At 35.3% G+C, this 20,750-nt stretch overlaps 1 protein-coding gene across 4 annotated transcripts in view; it reads right to left on the bottom strand.

The window, feature by feature from the left end:
- Positions 1 to 3,573: 3,573 nt before the first annotated feature.
- C6H4orf50 (chromosome 6 C4orf50 homolog) overlaps positions 3,574 to 20,750 on the bottom strand; it is a 163,282-nt gene continuing 146,105 nt past the window's right edge. For 2 of the 4 annotated variants that reach the window (XM_016423325.2, XM_007496755.3), the window contains exon 17: positions 3,574 to 4,423. In XM_016423325.2, coding sequence (XP_016278811.2) covers positions 4,385 to 4,423 — 39 coding nt within the window. In that variant the 3' untranslated portion in view covers positions 3,574 to 4,384. The remainder of the gene's footprint in view (positions 4,424 to 20,750) is intronic. The other 2 variants (XM_007496754.3, XM_056802406.1) reach the window with 1 other exon arrangement.

The raw sequence follows: 20,750 nt of genomic DNA, 5'->3' as shown, positions 1-20,750 counted from the left end.
CTCCCTCCACAAAAGAAGGCACATGCTTATATGTGACTAGACTTGCAAAAGAATGGGGAGCAATTGGAAAGCCAGAGAATAAGACCAAAGATGAAGTAAGGCGAAATGCAGTCATGCATGCTTTGGAGAGCTAGAGAGGCAAAAATGCTTTTATGCCCAAAGAAAAGGGACTGAAAACCAAGATGAAGTCAATCCTTATCCCATGAAATTGAGTCCAGCAGGGAATCTGGCTAGTTTCCCACATTCCCCAATAAAAGGAAACTCAGTCTTGGAGAAATCAGTGCAACATTTAGACAGAAGAAATCTTCAAAGAGTGAGCAAGGAATGATGGAAAGTGGAAGGCAGAAAGCTAGAGTGATAGCTAGCTCACAGATATAGTTACATTAAATTCCTAAAGATGAAAGAAAAAATGTATGAAAACTCAAAGAGAAATCAGAACACTGGGACCTAGAATAATAACATGAGAATAAGAACCAAAATTTCCTTAGCAAAAAGAGAAATCTGTAAACTCGGCAAAGGTCGTGAGATAATAGCAAAAAATTTGAGAATGATTCAAAAAAGAAATTAATAATAAAATTATATAAAATCAGAGCTCTTAATAGATCAGAGCTCTTAATAGCTCTTAATAAAATCAGAGCTTTAAATACACACAATAGCAGGATGTTGAATTTGTAGGACATGATAGTCTCTCCAGAAAAGAAGAGGCTCTGAGACAGATGTTAATAATTTCTTTAAACTCTTATCTTCTTTTAGGATCAATTATAAGATAGAAGAGTAGCAATGGATAGGCAATTGGGCTAAGTTACTTGAGCAGAGTTACACAGAAAGGAAATAAATGAGGGCAGATTTGAACCCAGCTCCTCATGTCTTCAAGATCTGGTATTCTATTAACTGTACTACCTAGTTTCATCAGTTTAATAGATTCATATTGCAAATATATAGAAGAATATTTGACAGAAGATAAACAAAAGGCAACAAATTTAAATTTAACAGAACAAATTAATTCTAATGAAGCCAAAGAGACATCTTAAATACAGTCTTCACAGAGATGACTTAAGAATTATCAAGCTTTTTGAAGAGCGTGATTAAATAGTTTTATATTATAATCCAACAAATAATATAAGAATACCTCCCAGAATTTTTTATTAGAGATGACAAAATATACAATAATCATATCCACATTTTCTACCAGGGAAAATTCTGTTCTTGTGGTGCTAAGGAATAAAATGATTACATTTCAAAATTTCAATAGCAAGCAACAAATTCTGGCGAAAGCCAGAGGAAGACATTCAAAGATAAAGAAATGGGAATGGAAATAACCTAGAACTACTTCAGAGTTATGAAAAAAGTGAAGAAAAAAATGTAATAGTATATTCCAAAGATCAGAGGAGCTCATGGTACAACACAATATAACATATTCAAAAATATTGAGCCTCATCATCAATTTAAAAAAGATCAGCCACAAAAAATAGGAACATTTGGCATTGCTTCAAAAAATACTCAAAAGCAATGAAAATAGTTGATTCTAAACTCTTCCCCCAACTAAGAGAAAGTTCAAAGTGCAATTATAAAAAAGTAACTAATGAAATTCCCTATTTTTATAAAATATTATTTTGGTAATAGACTATATTGAACTAAGGGGTGAGAGGGGTGGGAAACAAATCACTATCAATGAACAAAAAAATCCTAAAGAGCTAAAGATTCAAGGCAACCTTGAAAAATCGGGATACAAAAAGGGAATTCAAAATTGTGGCTGCAAAATCTTTAATCTCATGAGAGATACAAATTAAAGGAAATATTAAATACATTGTAGACTATAAATTTGGAATATATGACACATAATAACTAAAAGAGAAGAAAAACAAAGAGAAAAAAGAAGGAAAACTTCTTTTGAAAGACTACCACATAAGAATTGTAATTAAAATATGAGACTGGAAATGGGGAAGGGAAGATTATAAACCAAATGGTTAGCTGGACAGGGAAAGAAAAAGGTCATGATATGGGCAAAAATAAATTAATTAAAAGAACAAGACATTAACAATATAATAAATTCAAGGGACTTTGGATATGGCATGTAAATATGGGTGAGCAAGAAGAACCTGGGGAAATAGACTAGCATTCAAGTATTGTAAGCAAAACTGATCACAGACACCATGCTGACTTAAAAGAAAATGATAAATTCAAAATAAAAAGAAAAGAGGAAAATCAAGCCCAGGAATCATAACCTCAAATATAGATGGATTAAACAATCTATAAATGAAAGCACAATAGTAATAACAAAAACCAAAGGCCAAAATTCTCTCCATATATAAGAAACATTTTTTTAAATATGCAAAGAAAAATTTTCATTGAATTTGTTGCTTCTCTTCCATTAACAAGAAAAGTATTTCCCCTTAAATGCTATTTTATTCAATTATTAATTCAGAAATATCTTCTTTAAAACAAACAAAAACAAAAAAATATTCTTTTATACCTCAAAAATCTCTTTTTGTAAAATGATGCCTTCTCTAATGGGAGGTGAAGAGTAAACTGAGTACTTAATGTAGCAAACAAACAAACTGAAATTTTAAAAAAAGTTATCAGTAAATTCAATGTGTCACTGAATCACATATTAATGCATATGGAAATTATTCATTTAATCCTACTGTAATGTACATCATCATTGACTAATGTATCTGCTTTGTAAATTTAGATTTTTGTGCATTATTTTCTCAAAGTAGAGCATAGCTAGAAAATGGCTTTAAGATGCCAAATGGTGAAATAATAATAATAATAACTGACTCATATAGCATTTTAAGTTTTACAAAGTACTAAATACCTTATCACATTTGAGCTTCATAATAAAATTTTGTGACAGTACTATAGATATCTTTTTATAGAACCATATCTGAGGCTCAGAGAACTTAGATGATTTATTCATGATCACACAGATAGTAAAGTTTATAGACAAAATTCAAACCCCAAATTTCCTGACTCCAAACCTATATCCACTATGCAACACTGTCTGGGATAAAAATGGAAACTTTTGGTAATTTTTCTATTTTATTTACTCAGACTAAAAACCTAAGATATTTAGAAATACCTGAATAGTTGGTTCCCCCCAAGTTTTAATTTCATATCTTGAATCTTGATTCAGCCTTGGCATCCCACAATAGTCTCTTTGTCAATTTTATTTGTTAATAATGATGTACAATGTAGTTCATTATAAAGGTTGGATAAAATACCTGGTTATTAATTCATTTTATTGTAAGACCTTGTTGTAGTATATTGTAATTTGATAGATTTTATATAGACAGTCAACGTCATACTGGTGGCAAGAGACTTAAAAACCGTCTTCCTTTCATACTCAGCCTAAGTCCCACCTTCTGTAAGAAGTGCTTGCTAATTCACAAACCTGCTAGTGCCTTCTCTTTTCTTTCCATTTAATCGTTATATATCATGTATATACCTAGTTACTTACATGACTCCTCCCCCCCAATATATAATATATATATATGTATATATATATATATATATATATATATATATATATATATATATATATATATATATATATATATATATATATTCTTTGAGACCAGGGAACATTTTTGCCTTTCTTTGTGTCTCCAGAGTGACTGACAAATAGTCAGTACTCATTGGCTGACTGATTTATACTTCATAACATAAAATGTCAGAGATAGAAGGAACCTTGGAATGGAGAGGAAAGGGTATGAGATATGGAAAGGAATTTAGGATTCATCTAGTTCAATGACGATGTTTTATATACAAGGAAACTGAGTCCCAGAGAAATGCAATGATTTGCCCTGAGTCATTAAACTTATTAATAGTAGATTCAGAATTCAAACCTAGATCTTCCAACTGGTTCCTTATTGCCCATGAAAACAGTTGACAAATGCCAGAGGTGAGATTTCTAGTTCTCTTTCCATTATACTATATTTATGGAAGGAAAGAAAGAAGGAAGGAAGGAAAGAAGGAAGGAAGGAAGGAAGGAAGGAAGGAAGGAAGGAAGGAAGGAAGGAAGGAAGGAAGGAAGGAAGGAAGGAAGGAAGGAAGGAAGGAAGGAAGGACGGAAAGATAGGACAGGAGAGAGGGAGGTAGTCAAGGAGGAAATAAGAGAAGGAAGGAAGGAAAGGAGACAGACTGAATGAGAGGGGAGGGAGAAAAGAAATAGTATGAACCATCTTGTTCCCTTGATTGGAATTATGTCCCCTTGGTTGGAAACTCATAATTTCCTGAAAATGCATTGAAATGTAAAAAGCTATGGAGATGGAAACTTGGTTGATTTTCAGCTTGGCCCTTTGAAGAAGATGGAAATCATTGTTCTGCCCCCAACCTCTTCTCACTGATGAAGCAGATTCTGCCTGGAGGGATGCCAGAATTTCTAGGGTTTATGTGCTTTGTTTATATGCCTTCTTCTTTCCTGCAACAACAAAACCAGAAATTCAATTTGTTAAAGGGAACTCATTGTTCAGTTCAGCTCTTAAATACACAAGTGTAACAGACCAGGGGTATTTTAAATAACATGCCATTCAGAAACTATAAGGCACATTTTCATCTCTGACACAGTGATTATACCATGTTCTCATTACTTTGTGTCATCATTACACGGTTTTTAATTTAATTATATATATATATATATATATATATATAATTTTGGAACAGTCATAGTAATTGTTGTCTACCAAATGAGAGTAAAAGATGCTGCTCCTGAGGGTCACTGGCATTTTCCAATCAAAATCTTGAGCCTGACTTCTTTCTACCTGACAGGAAGAATAAGTTGTAAAGGAAAGAGGAACAATACCATCAGGGAAAAGATTTCATCAAGTCCATGCACTTAATTATGAGACATAATGACATCTATTTATCTGAAGGAAATAAGATACAAGCAGAAAAAGAATATACAATATTATAAAATTAGTGTTTTGGAAAGTTAAAGGGAAGGAAAGTGCTATTTAATGAAAAAATGTGAGGAACTTTGAGTTAAGAGAGATCTGGGTTTGAAACACCTCTGACATTTGGCAACTACTATAATAAATGAGTCACTAACCCTCTTCTAGCCTCAATTTCTTCCTTTGTAAAAAAGGGGTCAGAACACTTTGCAAACTGTTTCAAGGAACAAATGACATAATGTATTCAAAGCTCTTTGCAAGTATTAAAGTAATTTATAAATGACAACTATGCTTTCTCTTTAAAATAAAGGAGAAGATGTGCCTAGGAACTCCATGGCTATGCCTATAAAACACTTTTTACAGAAATAAAGATAGATCTAAGTAATTAGAGAAATAGTAATTTCCCATGCCAATATAATAAATTAAATTATTGCATAAATTAATTTACTAACTCAGGGCTATACTAATAAAACTACTAAAGGATTACTTTACAGAATTAGAAAAATAATAATAATGAAATTCATCCAAAGTAACAAATCGGTCAAGAAATCTCGAGGGAAATAATTTTATGAAAGTGAGGAAGAAAGAAGCCTAGTAATACCAGATCTCAAATTATACTATAAAACAGCAATAACTGAAATAATTTGCTATTGGTTAGAAATAGAAAGCTTGGCCAACATAACAGACTAGGCATACAACACACTAAAGGGAACATATTTATAAGATCCATGTTCCATAATTCTAGAAACCCCTGAAGCCACTGTCCTAGAAAACAGTCCTTGGGGATATTATGACCTGGCATCCTCCTCTACCAGTCAGAGATTTATTCCCCCAACTCCTCAAGAGCCATAGCTACTCAGAAAAGAAAGTAACATTCTCCCTACCAAAGTCAAGAACAGCACCTTCAAATGATTTAATGGATAGAGATATATCAAAGAAAATGACAGTGAAGAGATACTTTATAATCTATCTACTGCTACTCTTTATGGACAATTGTTTTTTTTTTTAATTGGATTTCCATTGGATTTGCATCTGAAGCCTCCTATATGTGGTGTCTCCCCGGGTTATAGAGGTTCTTAATTGTTTTTGTGTCATAGACCCCTCTCAGAATCATGTTTTTAAGTGGATAAAATAACATAAAGATGATTTCAAAGGAAATAAATTACACTGAAATAGTCATCAAAATAATTTTTTGCTTTTTACTATTTTTTAAAATTTTATCATTATTATCATGCAAAACACTTACTAGTAGTCATTGTTGTAAGAACACACTCAAATAGAATCAGTATTCCAAAATAAAATCATAAATATACTAATGTGAAAGAGAATATGCTATGAAAATGTTTATTAAAACAAATTTATGGACTCCAAATCAAGAATTCCTGCCATATTAAATTATGAATTCCTTCAGAGTAAGAGCTACCTTGTTTTTGTATTTATATTTTCAGTGCTATATATAGTCATATATAGTAAGTGTTTAATTATTTTAATGAATTCATTCATTTATTCATTCTCTGTATCTCATCATGATCATCCCTTCTATCACCTTTCAGGTTACTGTTCTCTGTTATAATTCCCAGAGATACCTAACACATAAAGGAAAGACTCTCCTTTTGGGAATTTCAGGCAATGTAACAGCTTATAACACCTAATACTCTGCCAATTAGGAGTGCCTCAGTTACCAGAAAATGAGGGCAAAAAACGGGGACAATAATTTCTGCCCTACTTACCTCAGCTCTATTGGAAGTTTCCAAAGGGAGAACGGATTTTTACAAAATAATAGAATGTTAAAACTGGAAGGGTCTTTAGAGCCTAGTCTTGACTAATCTTCACATTTTATAGATGACAAAATTAAAACCCCAAGGTAATAAATAGCACAACAGTGATGTAATCACAGTTTTTATGGCAGGATATCCATAATGTAATGTTAGGCAGGAGAGAAAATGAAAACGTCTGCAACAGAGCTGGAAAAGCAAGAACTCCAGAACAAGAATCAAGAAGGACATTCTATTTAGAATGGGGACCAGGAAGGACCATTGAAAAAGGAGGAGCAAATTGAAAATCTTGGTCTTTTTGCCTTGGGGCAGAAAAGAGGAAGGACAAAGTCCTGCTTTCTGGTTTCTCTCTGCTATATCACAGTGAACTTGAATCTTCAAGACCTCTTGACCATTTTCCCATATCTGAACTATATTCCACCATCCTCCAATTTAGGAATTGTTTAGTATTAGGGAAACCACAAACCCTCTCTCCCCTCAACTTCTTTTCCTTTCCCCTTCTTTTAAATAAACCCCTTACTTAAATCTTAGAGAAGAGAAACAGTGATTTATCTGATCTACCAAAAGATTCACTCTGAGCTGATTTCAGTGAGACCAACAGAAGATTCAAATAGGGAGGGGGAAGGAAGGAGGGAGGAGATTGGCTGAGTTTTAAAATCATCTCTCACCTAAATAATCCCCTAATACAATTTGGCACCCTGAACAGACTGTACTCACATCTTATACAGAGGAAGCCAAAAAGAAGACAAGATGTTTAAGCAAATAATCTCCTAATACAATTTCTGTTTCCAAAATCAGGCGCTTTAAAAATTGTAAAACACTAGTTAGAGGTGATGGTTGTGATGATGATCTTCTCATTCGTATTATTACTCACTTAGCTGCATGAGTTACTGTCATTTCTCCTTTAACAGATATGGGTGATAGGAGAAGGGAAATAATATTTTTGGATTCTTTCCTTAGCTTTTCCTTTAAACTCCTTTGTAATGAAAAACAATGCTGACCTGACCTATTTCAAAGGCAGGTAGCACAGATTAACTAATGTTCAGAAAGGACACTAAAGATGTAGATCTTGTTTAAGACATGGAGGCTCTCATAGTTATTCTCAACATTGAGGACTTTTCACTGCTGAGATCGCTTCCTTACTGATGATTTCTGGTGGGGAGAACTCTGACCAATTCAGTGCTACTCATTTGAATCAAAGAATCATTGATTTAGAAGGGACTTTAGTGATGACCTAGTGCACCTTACCCCTGTAACCTGAGACTCCTCCTCTCTAGAATTGGTTACCTAGCCTCTGCCTGGTTTAACAGAAATCTCTGTCTCCAAATAAAGAGGAATTCATTATCTCTCAAGGCAAAGAAATAAAATATTTTGGTGGTCTAAAAATAGTATTTACATAACAGAGTTAAATTATCTATCATACACATATGCATGTGTCTGTATTTCATATACATACATGGATATGCTGATTGTATGCATAAATAGTATGGTAGCTCACCCTGAATTGCATCACTTTTCTGCTTTTAGCCTTAAAAAAAGAAAGCAATATTGAAGTCCTCATCATCTTTTGACATGTTTCCACTGACTAGAACATTAAAATATTGCTGTGAGTTGTATTTACACTGACTTTAAAATCCTCATTACTGTAATGCTAATGATTTGAGCAGCATATCCACATTCTATAAAAACCTAATAATTCTCATCAGGACATGTGGCCATCTACTTAATCTCTGGATTGGTTCACATACTTCAAACTACCCTCCTCCTGCAAAGTGTAGGTTCTCATAGGACTCTCAAATTTTCCCAGGATCCTTGGGAATATTGAGTATTGAGTCCTGAGTAGAACTACAATCCCTTGAATCTTTACTCTATTTCTTGGACTCCCACCAATGGATTTCTATTCTTCTATCAGACATTCATGAAAATGATTATAGATTATTATTGTATTATAGACCTACATCATAGATCCATGGCATAATAATTGTATTATAAATTCCCAATAGAATATCATTATGTTACATTATAAATTACAACCATTTATTTATCAATTAAGCAAAAAACCAATATAAAGTATTTGTATACTAAGCAAGTGAATGAAAAATTAAATATATTACAATCCACACATAAACTTGGGTCACAAACTCTAATCAAAGTATTCAGCATCTGAGAAAGAGTAGACAAACAGAGGAACCTGGCAGAGATGCATATAAGGGAGGAAAACCCATGTACTCAAGTTGGCTCACAAATCTGGACTTTAGTTTTGATGGCATTGTGTTCAAGATCATGTAAATCACACAAAGCTGCTTCTCTGCTAAGTGCTTGTATTGATGATCCGTAATACTTTCCAGCTGGGCAATCTCTTTTCTGCTTAAAAGCACATTTATAGATTCTCTATAGAATTCAACACTGTCAATTACTTTCTCCTAGATATTCTCCTTTCTATAGGCTCTCATAACACTTATCTTTCCTGATTCTCCTATCTGTCAGACCACTGATCAGTCTCCCTTGCTGGTTTTTCATCCACATCACACACTCTAAAGCCACCCAAGGCTTTGTCTTAGACCTCTTTTTCTCTTTTTTCATTCTATGCTATTTTACATGGCAATCTTAGCAAATTGTTTGGGTTTAATTGTTTTCTCTAAGATGATACCCAGATTTTTACTTCTAACTTTAGTATCTCCCCTGAGCTATAGTCTCACATCACAAACTACCTAGGGACATCTCAAACTGGATGCCCATAGACATCTCAGTTTCAAGCTATCCAAAATCAAATTATCATACTTTATGTTACTTTTTGGTTAATTTAAAAAACACTTAAATAGGGAGGAGGGTGATACAGATGTGGAAAGTTGCATGCACTTTCAGATGAAGTCACTATATTGTTATTTTTTGTGTAATTGTTTTAATTTAACCAAAGAGCTCCCACAGAATAAAAATGTAATATAAAAACAAAAATAATCAATGATTTTAAAAATCATTTCTCAGTCTCCAAATAGTTATACTATTTTTCTCTTTTGAAAAACAATAGCCCTCTTTAGTCATGAAGCAGTCATGTACAAGAGAGTTGAGGGATCATAATAAGCTGCATATCTTAAGATTTCAACACAATGATTTACTTCATTTTTGTCCTTGAAATATATCCTTTGCACTTCTAATTTTCTAGCTTTTAATAAATAGAAGTTCTTTGTTCCTTTTAACCAAATATGTCCAATGAAAATAGTAAAATCCCTACAGACAGGATATTGACTTAGAAAACCATAAATTAATCCTTTCTATCTTGTGTTATACTTTATTGATTTTATTACCAATTCACAAAACATTTTAATCTGGTTGTCCACACTATGGAGTTCTGTGGGTCCTTTGTAGCTGGCAGCCCAAGTTTGATATCTTTGCTTTAAAATGTCAAACTATTCAATACAAGTGGAGTATGATGTTACATCTATAATTAAATTGTTTGATTCTTCACATATATTCCACATTTAATTTTCTCTCCCAAATTGCTCAAATCTCATCTGAAAGCTATATTTTTATATTACACTATATATATTTTATGTATGTATATATGTGTGTGTGTGTGTGTGTGTGTGTGTGTATAAAGCATTTAAAAAATTAAAGAAAAGTTATTTTCTTACTCCTTTCAGGCATCAAAATTACCATCTATCACAACAGTAACATCTTATATCTCTTAGCAACTGAGTTGACTCTTTAAGAGAAGAATAATTTTTTTTCATTCTTTTTCAGCACTAAACTACTTAAACGAGGTTTTAAGAGGACAGTTCCTTACATTCCTTTGACATTTATTTCAACAACCACTTTGTTAAACTCCTCTTATTTCACTCAAGTTTATTGAGAGGTAAAATAATATAATAGATGGAGAATTGGCCATGGAGTCAACACCTGGGTTCAAGACTCGCCTCTAATACAAACTGGTTGTGTGACTGCACAGATTACTATATTAACTGAAGAACATCTGCAGATCTATAATGGTCGAAGGTTTTCCTCACTATTAATAAGTTCCCGATACTATTGCAATCAAGTATCTAGTCCAAAGAAACTTTGTGACTAGGTTAAGTGATGGTGAGTGAAAGACACAAATAAAGTAACCCCTGGCCTCAAGGAACTTAAATTACACTGATGGATGCATAAACAGATATGTGTGTGTGTGTGTGTGTGTGTGTGCAAACGCTTTCAGATGAGGTCCCTCTAGTGTTTAAGTATTGTGTGAAACAATGGGTGAGATAAAATTTTATTGTAGTGGTAGAACAGTCTACAAGAAAGATAAGATGAGAATGTGGTTAACCATGACAATACATATAATCTCTCCTTACTTTACTGAAAGTTACTTCAAAATTTAAACCAGCTTCTACCTCCTCAATAGGGTATTACTTTTCTGCAAAAGTCATCAGAAATGCTTAATTATACATGCTTAAGTTTACTACAGGGTTAAAATTTTTCACTTCCCAAGAAGAGTTGGTATTATTTTGCATTTGTGTATGCTTTGCACATGTGTAACCTGGACACAACCTTGAGTTTGCATGATCTGGCTGAGTAAATAACTTAATGGGGTCTAAAATTTGCCAACTTCACAAAAGAAGAAAGGAAAGTGACCTGTCATAAAATCAACAGTTGAATGTAGGAAAAGTCATCCACTCTGTTTCCCTGCTAAGAGAAATTCCTCCTCTACTTCTTAATTAGTCTAGCCTCAAATTTCTATTCAAATGCCTCCTTGGGGTCATTAATTCATTCTGGCAAAGGTATCAAAAAAGCACATGACCTGCCAATTATCTTCTATTCAGTGTGCTCTTCCATAGTGGAATGACCATCCTGGACACAAAGCCAAAAGATCTAATTTTGAATCCTGCTTCTGATATTGTGTAGCTTTGTGATGCCACTTTATGTTTCTGAGCCTGTCACCTCTTCTGAAAAACTTAAGCTCTCCCTCCTTTTCAGGACTATTGGGAGGAAAAAGAGAGCTAACTTCCTTTTCGGATAATTAAGCTGATAAATCAGGAGAATGTTATATTTTGCTTCTATTTCAGCAAAACATTTGACAATCTGTCATATTATGTTGTGAAAAAGAGGAAGTGATATAATCCAGATGGCAGCACAGACAGGTTGATTTAGGACTGGCTAACTAGATCCAAAGAATTCTTCAATGGGTTAAAGTCAACTTTGGAGAGGGTCTTTAGTAGAGGGCTTGATTCTTTGGTAAGGACCTAATTCTAGGGATTAGTCCTTAATCCCTGTGATTTTTAATATTTTTGTCAATAATTTAAATAAAAGAATTGATAGTACATTAAAGTTGAAGATGGAATAAAATTAGGATATATAGTTAATATGCTAGATGACAAAGTCAGGATCCAGAGAGATCACAACACTTTATAACTCTTGGATGAATCTAATAAAATGATATTTGATAGGGATTGTTTTCAGTACCTGATAAGGAAGATATGCTTTGTTAGTCATTTGAGGAATTTTAGTGGAATTTAAGATCAGTATTAATTAATCAATCATTTTCTATGGCATCCCAAAAAAAAAAAAAGCTAAAGTAATCTTGGGCAGCATTAAGAGATAAACATTTTCCTGAACAAAGGGAAGATTAAGAAGGGGGATATCATCCTTTTGTACTAAGCCATGCTTCCACAAATTTCATATCCAGAGTATTGTGTTCAATTCTCAGTGATCTATAAGTTGGATGGCCATCAAGGTGAAAGGTCTTGAAGGCTGATTAAAAGACACTGGAATGCTTAGTTTGGGAAAAGGCTTGAGGAAGCTTACTCATTGTTTTGAGATATCTGAAAGATGCAAATGGCAGAGCATAGTAACTAGGGAAATAGAGGGGTGACTATAGAGAAAGCCAAAATGAAATTAATAGGGAAGATCAACTGGATCTTCAAATCAATTGGATTTTTACATGTATCCTAGGAATGATGTTCTTGGGTCATGTCAGCTTTTGTGAAACTCTCTTCCAAGTGGGGCACCAGGGAGCCTAGGATTCAGCAACATAAAAGGACTTATCTGGGTTTCAACTTTTATTTGAAACACAGTGGTAGGATCTCATTATATGGGAATCTTGACTTTTGCAACTTGTAAGTAGGTAGTTTGCTAGAATAATGAGTCTCGAGTTTAGCTAAGAAAGAGAAAGACATGGAACTGTGATACTTGCTTAAACCAAATATGAAAGGCAAGGATGACTGTGTGGTTACCTGCAGAGAGAACTCTGTGTTTCTTCCAGGGCCAAGTAACATGCATTTATCCAAAATGCAACTTGGTCTCTAGTCTAGAAGAGGAAGTGTATTAAGGAAACACATTTCTACTCTCTGGGCTATCTCTGATAAGAATGAAAGAATGATGTATGTTCAAGGAGGAAACTTGCATCCTTAATAGTTGGGGCTTGGAGCATTGCCTGGTACCAAAATAATGTCTAGTGAGAAATGGAAGTATATAAAGAGACCAGAATTCTCATCTATAAAAATCTTGGAGAAAGGAATACAAATAAATAAGTGAAGACTAAGAGCTCATATTATTATGGCACATACATAGATTTAAAGGCTTCTTATGCTCCAAGGAATGATAATGAGGATCCACTGGCACAACTGAGGAAGAAATCAGCTAGTGATGGCTAGAAAGAAGGGATGGTTGCTAATTGATATCCTTTGAAGCATAAGTCATTTGTCAACTTTGAATGAATAGAAGACAATACTGCTGGTTTTCATGGGCATATATCTGGAAAACAGAGGGAGCTGCCTGAGAATTGAACAACTATGTCTCATTTCTGATGATTTATTCAGAGATATATGATACTACCAGGAAGAATCTATATATCCCTACTAATGATTAGGTAAGAAAAGGAGGACTCTAAGGGCATGGGTGGTATTTTTATTAGTGCCAGCCAAAGATAGAGAATTCAGAAGAAAAAAAGCAGATTTGGAAAATGAGCAAACTGGCTAAAGAGATAGTCATTGACAAGATTAAGACTTCTTAATCTAGTTTAGAATCTGGGGATGATAGGCTTTTTCAAAGAAAGGGCTGTAAATAACAAGGGCCAATAAAATATAGATACTTGGAATCCTTGAAAATTAATATAGAGGACATTTAAATGTCCAGGGAGGAGAAAACTCTCTATATCAATTTATCAAGTCTAATACCACAGAGATTAGCAGGTATGACATCAGAGGAAGGTGTGGAAGAGGCATGAAGAAAGAGGATTTGCAGGACATGCCAGGCATGCAGACCAAGCTGGGGACCTGATCTCCAAAATCAAGGTGAAGTTTCCAAATGGAATGTTCCCAGGAGGAGGCAATTGGGAGCCTGGCCAGAGGAGAGGATTTGGGGCCTTTGGCTCTCTGGGGGTGACTGACCAAGAAAGGAGAAACTTCTTCTCTGGGTTCCTGATCAAAAGAGACTGGCTTTTCCTGACTCAGGCAGAGAGAGAGACCTTTTTGGTCTTTTGACAGTCTGGACTTGAATTACTCAGGCAGAGATTATCTGACTAAAGAAAGAAGAAAAGAAGAAAGATACTTATCCTCCATCTCTCTGGCTCTCTTTGTCACAATTGTTACTGGACTGACATTTCCACACCCTCCTAATTCTCCTTGTAGATTAGGGACAAACCTCATCCCTTTCACCTCAATCCCCATCCTGTTTGTTACCAATAAGCCCCTTTCCTGAGAATAGAAGAGTGAAGAATATTTCTCTGAAATCTCAGTTACCCTCAGTTACTTAGAAGGTGACTGACTAAGACTGAGGGAGGGGGAAAGGGTGGCAGGAAGGCTTTGGGTGGAAGACTGGGAGGTGATGGGTGGAGGGTAGGAAGTAGCTTGATTTATTAGCCATTAGTGATCTATAGATAGCTCCAGAGCACCCCTCTAGCAGTATCTATTTCTCAGAAATACTTATATCTCCATAACAAATAGGAATCCCTGAAGGTTCCCCTTAGCAGCTCTCTAGTCAAGCCAGAGTATATTCAGTTATTACAACTAGCAAGAGTCACAAAGATCATCATTTTATTACAAAGGGGAGAAGGAAATCTGAAATTCACTGAAGAAGAAAGCCAACAAACCAACCCATGACCTCAGATGACTATAAACAATGCCACAAAGTATAGAAAATAAACTACTTAAGAGCTTAAAGAAAGGAAGCAAATTTGAATCTTTCACTGATTTGAATCTTTCACTGGGTTGGGAATTATGACAAAAGTATGGTTCTGAAAGATTATATTTTATTCAAAGGGAATAGAATACATAAAAGGTCATTTCCTAGCTGAAACAACATTTTCTTCATTTATGAATGTAAGCAGCAATTCTTATTCTGAGCAAGGGTACATATGCTTCACCAGATTGTCAAAGGGGGTCTGAAACAAAAAAGTTAAGAACCCCTGCCTTAGAGCATAGAACAGTGCCAAGCATGCAGCTGGTGCTTAGTAATTGCTTATTGAGTTGAATTGAATAGTTCCAAGAGGGGAAGGATTTGTTCCAGACTAATAAACTTGTAGCCTGTTGATAAAAAGGGTGTGGTTATTTTTCTAATTGGGGCTCAGATGTCCCTATATTGCTCATTCTGGTTGTGAGGTTTTCCTATACAGTGACACAATGATAAATAAATAAATGCCCTGGGCACAAATCTTTTAATAAAAGCAGACCCACAGCCTAGACAAGGGATGAAGCTTCTGAGACACAATCAATAGAACTGGATAGGAAAAGCTCTCCCGGGGCAAGAGAAAACAGTCTATGTCACAAGCAGAGACACTAATGCAGGCAGAAGGCCAAGTCTGACCATAATTCTCTGGGAAACCACATCCAAAGGACCAGGTGGGAAGTGAGAGATGTAGTTTGTGGCAATGGTTCCAAAGCTGGCAACTGGACAAAAACTGCCAGGGCAAATATACCACAAAAGGGAAAAGAAGGAATTAGTAAGATGCCCATTTTCTTCACATCACTTTCCCTTTATGGATCTTTCTTTTCTCACTTGTAAAATAAAAGAGTTAACAAAAGATAATCTGAAAGGTTCCTTCTGAGTCTATGAAGTGCTTGCTATCTCTTCTGCTCTCACTCTCTGGCCCCATATGGTTTTCAGAGTAAGGTATCAGATTAATAGAATCATAGGAATTTGAGCCAGAAGGGACCTTAGAGGTTACTTAGTCTGCTCCTTCCAATTTTAAAGATAAGGAACTGAGTAAGTGACTATGGTAGGAACATCAGTTGTTTTAATAAGTAGGCTGGGTTAATTTCACTTGAAGGAGGCTGGTGGGGAGGGGGCGCTAGGTTATTAGTTTGGCTTCCTTTGCCTGAGGGATAAAATATTGGGAAATCCAATGGGGAACTGGATTTGAGAGTGGAATTGCTGATCAAATGTTGCCAAGTATGAAGAGGAAAATGAGATTTCATTCTTTTTTAATCTTGTTACATTTAAAGATGTTTTTATTGAAATTTATGGTCCATAAGTATCTTACCTCATATGACTCTCCAGTCTGAATTACTGAATGGCCAAAAATAGAGAAATACTCAAGATCACACAGGTAGGATCATTAAATCATAAGGTGTAGAACATTAAAATACTTTAGAGATCATCTAGTCTCAGTGTTTTTAATCTGGGGTCCATGGATCTCCAATGTCTGTGGATAGACTTCAGGGGATCTATGAACTTAGATGAAGAAAACTAATTACATCTTTAATTTCACTAATCTCTAGCTGAAATTTAGTATTTCCTTTAATTATTTCAAAATATTACTTTGAAAAAGGATCTGTAGAAATAGTAATAATGGTGATGGTGGTGGTAATAGTGGTAGTAGTAGTGGTAAAAATTATGGTAATGGCAGTCATACTACTAGTAGTAACAACAATAATAACTAGAGTTTATATGTAACTTTAAGTTTTTGAAAGCTTGTTACATGAGTTAACTCTGAGCCTAAAAACAACCCTGGGAGGTTATTATTAAATATTATATATTATTACTATCCCCATGTTTTACACATGAGAAAACTAAAACTGAAAAAAAATTAAATATTTTGCCTCCAAACCACATAGATAATATGTCTGAGACAAAATTTTACCTCAGATCCTTCTGACTCTAAATCCAATCCTCTATCCACCACCTCACCTAGCTGCCTTACCCTTTACCAAACTGTCAAAGGGGATCATAACACAAAAAGCTGAAAAATCCATGACCTGATCCATTCTTCAAATTTTCTATATGGGTAAACTGAGGCTGAGAGTAGTTATATGATCTCTCTATGATTGCAGATAGTAAGAAAACAGATAACTACATGGTACAAAGGCAAGTAGGTAATGCATCTCCATGAGTTCAAATCTAACTTTAACTTACTAGCTATGGGACCTTGGGCAAGCCACTTAATCTTGTTTGCCTAAATTCTTCATCCAGTCTATCTTGTCTTCTACATTTCTATAAATAATGAGGTCTCATCTGACTGTGCTGTCTAATACATATTTGTCTTCCTCAACTGAATCTGCTATAATTTAACATGATTCACTGCCTCGTGGTCTTTCAGACAATATCAATTCACTTGCTTAATCTTTTGCATCTGGCTGCCCAGCTGCCTGGAGGAAGGAAGGGACATTCAATTACTATTGCTCCATTCTAAGCAACCAAAGGAGAGATAAGTAGGCTTCCTCCTACCAATTTTCTCCTTTTAGCAAAGTCTTACAGAATACAAATGATTGTTGTGAGCTTTTTGGGGGGGAGGGGATAGCACATGCAAAACCTGCTCTATACATGTTAATTATAGACCTAAAGTTGCATAAATGTACATTATTCCTTTGCTTGATTTTCATGATCCTTTACAATATGGTTTTAACCCATCTTTCCTACTTTATATAACATTAGTAATATTCTTTAAAAAAAATCTTCTGACTTAGAATAATTATTGTCTATTGGTTCCAACACAGAAGAAAGTTAAGGGCTAGGCAGTAGGTGTTAAGTGACTTGCCCAGGGTCACACAGCTAGGAAATACCTGAGGACAGATTTGAAACAAGAACTCCCCATGTCCAGAACTGGTTCTCAATCCACTGAGCCACCTAGTTTCCCCCTAGTAATATTGTTTTATTTTATGTTACATTCAATATGGATCATTCAACATCTCCTATTAAAGCCTCCATCTACTGTAAATTTAGAAAGACTTTTGCCACCCCAAACCCCACCCCTATGATACCCCATGACTTTGGGCAACTGGTGAAATCATTAACAGTTTATAAGAGACTGTGTAACAGAGCCACTCAAATTAACAATGGAACACCTTGATGCCATTTCACAATTGAAGCATGCCATTCTCTTGGCACCAGCTCTGGGCATACCAGATTACAAAAAGCCATTTATTTTGTATGTCCATGAGAGAAGAGGAGTTGCCTCTGGGGTGCTAACCCATGTTTTTGGTCCAGTGCATATTATTCTGCCCAACTGGATCTGATAGCTGCTGGGGCTCCACCATGTCTGAGAGGTGTAGCGGCAACAGCATCTACACTGCCTCATAAAATGCCCATAATTTCCACAAAAATAGCACTGTGGATTTCTGTTGCCATAATTTCTCTGCTGGGTAAAAAACTGTGTAGGCTGTCTGTATTCTTTCATTGGTACTATCATGGTCTTTTCTTTTTTGTCTGTGCTATTCATTTCCATCTCTAGAGTAACAAGAGATCTCAAAAGCCATCTAGTCCAATTCTCTCATTTTACAGATGAACTGGGGAAGTTGAATGATTTGCTCAAGGTAATAAAGACAATATCAGAGACATGATTTAAATCTATGTCCTCTGTCCCACATCAGAGTCAGTCATCCTTTAAGGCCAAGTACAAACGCCAACTCCTTGAAATTTCCCCTTAGTCTTCCCCTCTTAGGTGTGTCATTTTAACATCACAGGGCTTCCATTCCCTCTTGACCCAAAATGCTCCCCTCTGCCTTTGAACTATGTCCCAGCCAATGGACTTGTTATCTACTGTCTGCTCTTGCACCTAGTATTAGCACATGACACTCTATAACCTTTCTCTCAAGTTGCCAAGATCCTAAGCTCTTCATTACTTGACTCCATCCCATCATTTTAGTTGTCATACACATTACTCATCTCCTGGCCCTCTGAGATCTAGACCAATTTGCTGTTCTTCATCTATGTTGCTCCATGTCTCATCTCCAGGCTTTTGTAGTGGTTGCCTCCCCTGCCTGGAATGTTCTACTTATTCACTTCTGCCTCTTGTCTTTCTTCAAGATTAAGCTCAAGTGGTCACCTTTTAAGGAAAGCCTTCCTATATGCTCTCCCTCCCTAGCACCTGCTGTGGTCAATGCTTTCTGCTCTGAAGTTATCTTTTATAATATCCACCATATATATACATTTATATATATGTATATGTATATACATATATATATATAAATTATGTATGCATTGTTCTCTCCATTAGAATATAAGCTTCTTGAGGGGTGGAATTATTTTCACTTTTGTCTTTCTATTTCCAGTGCTTAGAAGAGTGTTTGGCACTTGAAAAGGAAACAGTACATTCTTGTGGATTGATTTGATAGGCATTCTCTAGAGGGGCACACAAGATAGGGAGTAGGTAGAAGAAAATCAGTGTAGGCTAGAGAAGGCTTCCTTAAGAGGTGGACCTCTGCCTAGAGCCTTTTGAACACAGTCTGGGGCTCACTCAGCATGGGAAGACAAAGGCTGAACCTCTTTGGTGACAGGGCTTCTGGACTGACAGGCACTAATTACACTTTAGTCTAAACTACTGGGATAGCTTTTAGACTCAGCTAAAAGACCAACACAGTTCAGAGGGGAACAGTTACTCCTGAATATCCTGAATATCCATGTTGGTGCCCTCTTGCAAATTCTACCCCCTTATCCTGGCACTTTAGGAATGCCTCCCTTAACATCAGCACAAGTACTCCTACTGCTCCCCCTCCATTGCATTGCTTCTGGCAAACATGCCCTCCCCTTTATCCCAGGCCTGAAAGGTCAATTTATTTTCCCCAAGGTCATATGGCTAGTATTTATAAAACCTAAATAAATATATCCATGGACTAGTCACTTCAATTCCCTCAGCTTCAGTTTCCTCACCTATAAAACTGGGAGAATAACAAAAGCATAACCTTTTCCCCAAAGTAACTGATATTTGCTGTGATCAATATAAATTATTAATACATATTTAAACAAATCAAAAGAGAAAGGATTTAATTTAATATGCACTGTGGCCTCTTGAAATAAGGAAGCAAAATTCTATCAGTCATTTTTCATACACAGACTGTACTCTGTGTGTGTGGGTATGTGTATATGTTTCATGAAGTTCCCCCAAACCTTCTTTATGAATAGCGAATATAATAAGGTTGCTTTTACCCCCTCTGGAAAAAACAGTTTAGTTGAATGATACAAAAAACATTTTAATATGATTGAAATGCCTAAAAAGCAAAGGCTCCAATGCCCAGCAGCATCAAGTCATTTTTCTTATGTCCACAAATTGAATACTCTGTATGTCACAACACAATCACTTGGACTCTAGAGAAAATATTGAATTATGGGGATTTTCTGGCTCCAGGCAAGGGTCTCTGTAACTGTTTATTGAAGAAAATTCAGAGCCTGTTCATAACAGTGTATATTAAAGTTTCATGATCATGGGCAATGGATAGTAGTAATAACAAGAACTCATTTCAATGGCATTTTTGTTTTGGTAAAGAGCCTTTCTCACAACAGACCAACCAGACAGGTAAGAACGGAGGGAAAAGAACCCAGAACTTGCAGTCAGGAGACCTGGTGTTTATTTGCTGTTCTCCAGTTGTTTGATTTTAGATAAGTCATTTCACCTTCACTTCCTCAACTATAAAGTACAGTTCCAAGCATTAAAATACCTCCTTACTGATTGGTGGGACAAAAGCAGTTTGTACCAAGTATGGGTTTATGTTATATTTGGCTCTTCTCCCACTGTTTCCTTATATTTCTAAAAAATTAAATTAAGTTCTTAATTAAAAAAAAAATTTTCCCTTCAATGATTATTCTTAGGATCATAAGATTCTGAGGTTACTTGGTATAATGGGAAACAGTATGAAACTTACAATAACCCCTGGGCTCCAGTCCTCTGCCAACTTAAAGA

Source organism: Monodelphis domestica, chromosome 6, assembly GCF_027887165.1.
Source record: "Monodelphis domestica isolate mMonDom1 chromosome 6, mMonDom1.pri, whole genome shotgun sequence".
Lineage (NCBI taxonomy): Eukaryota > Metazoa > Chordata > Mammalia > Didelphimorphia > Didelphidae > Monodelphis > Monodelphis domestica.
Note: the sequence above shows the minus strand (reverse complement) of the source record. Positions and strands in the feature narration are given on the sequence as shown.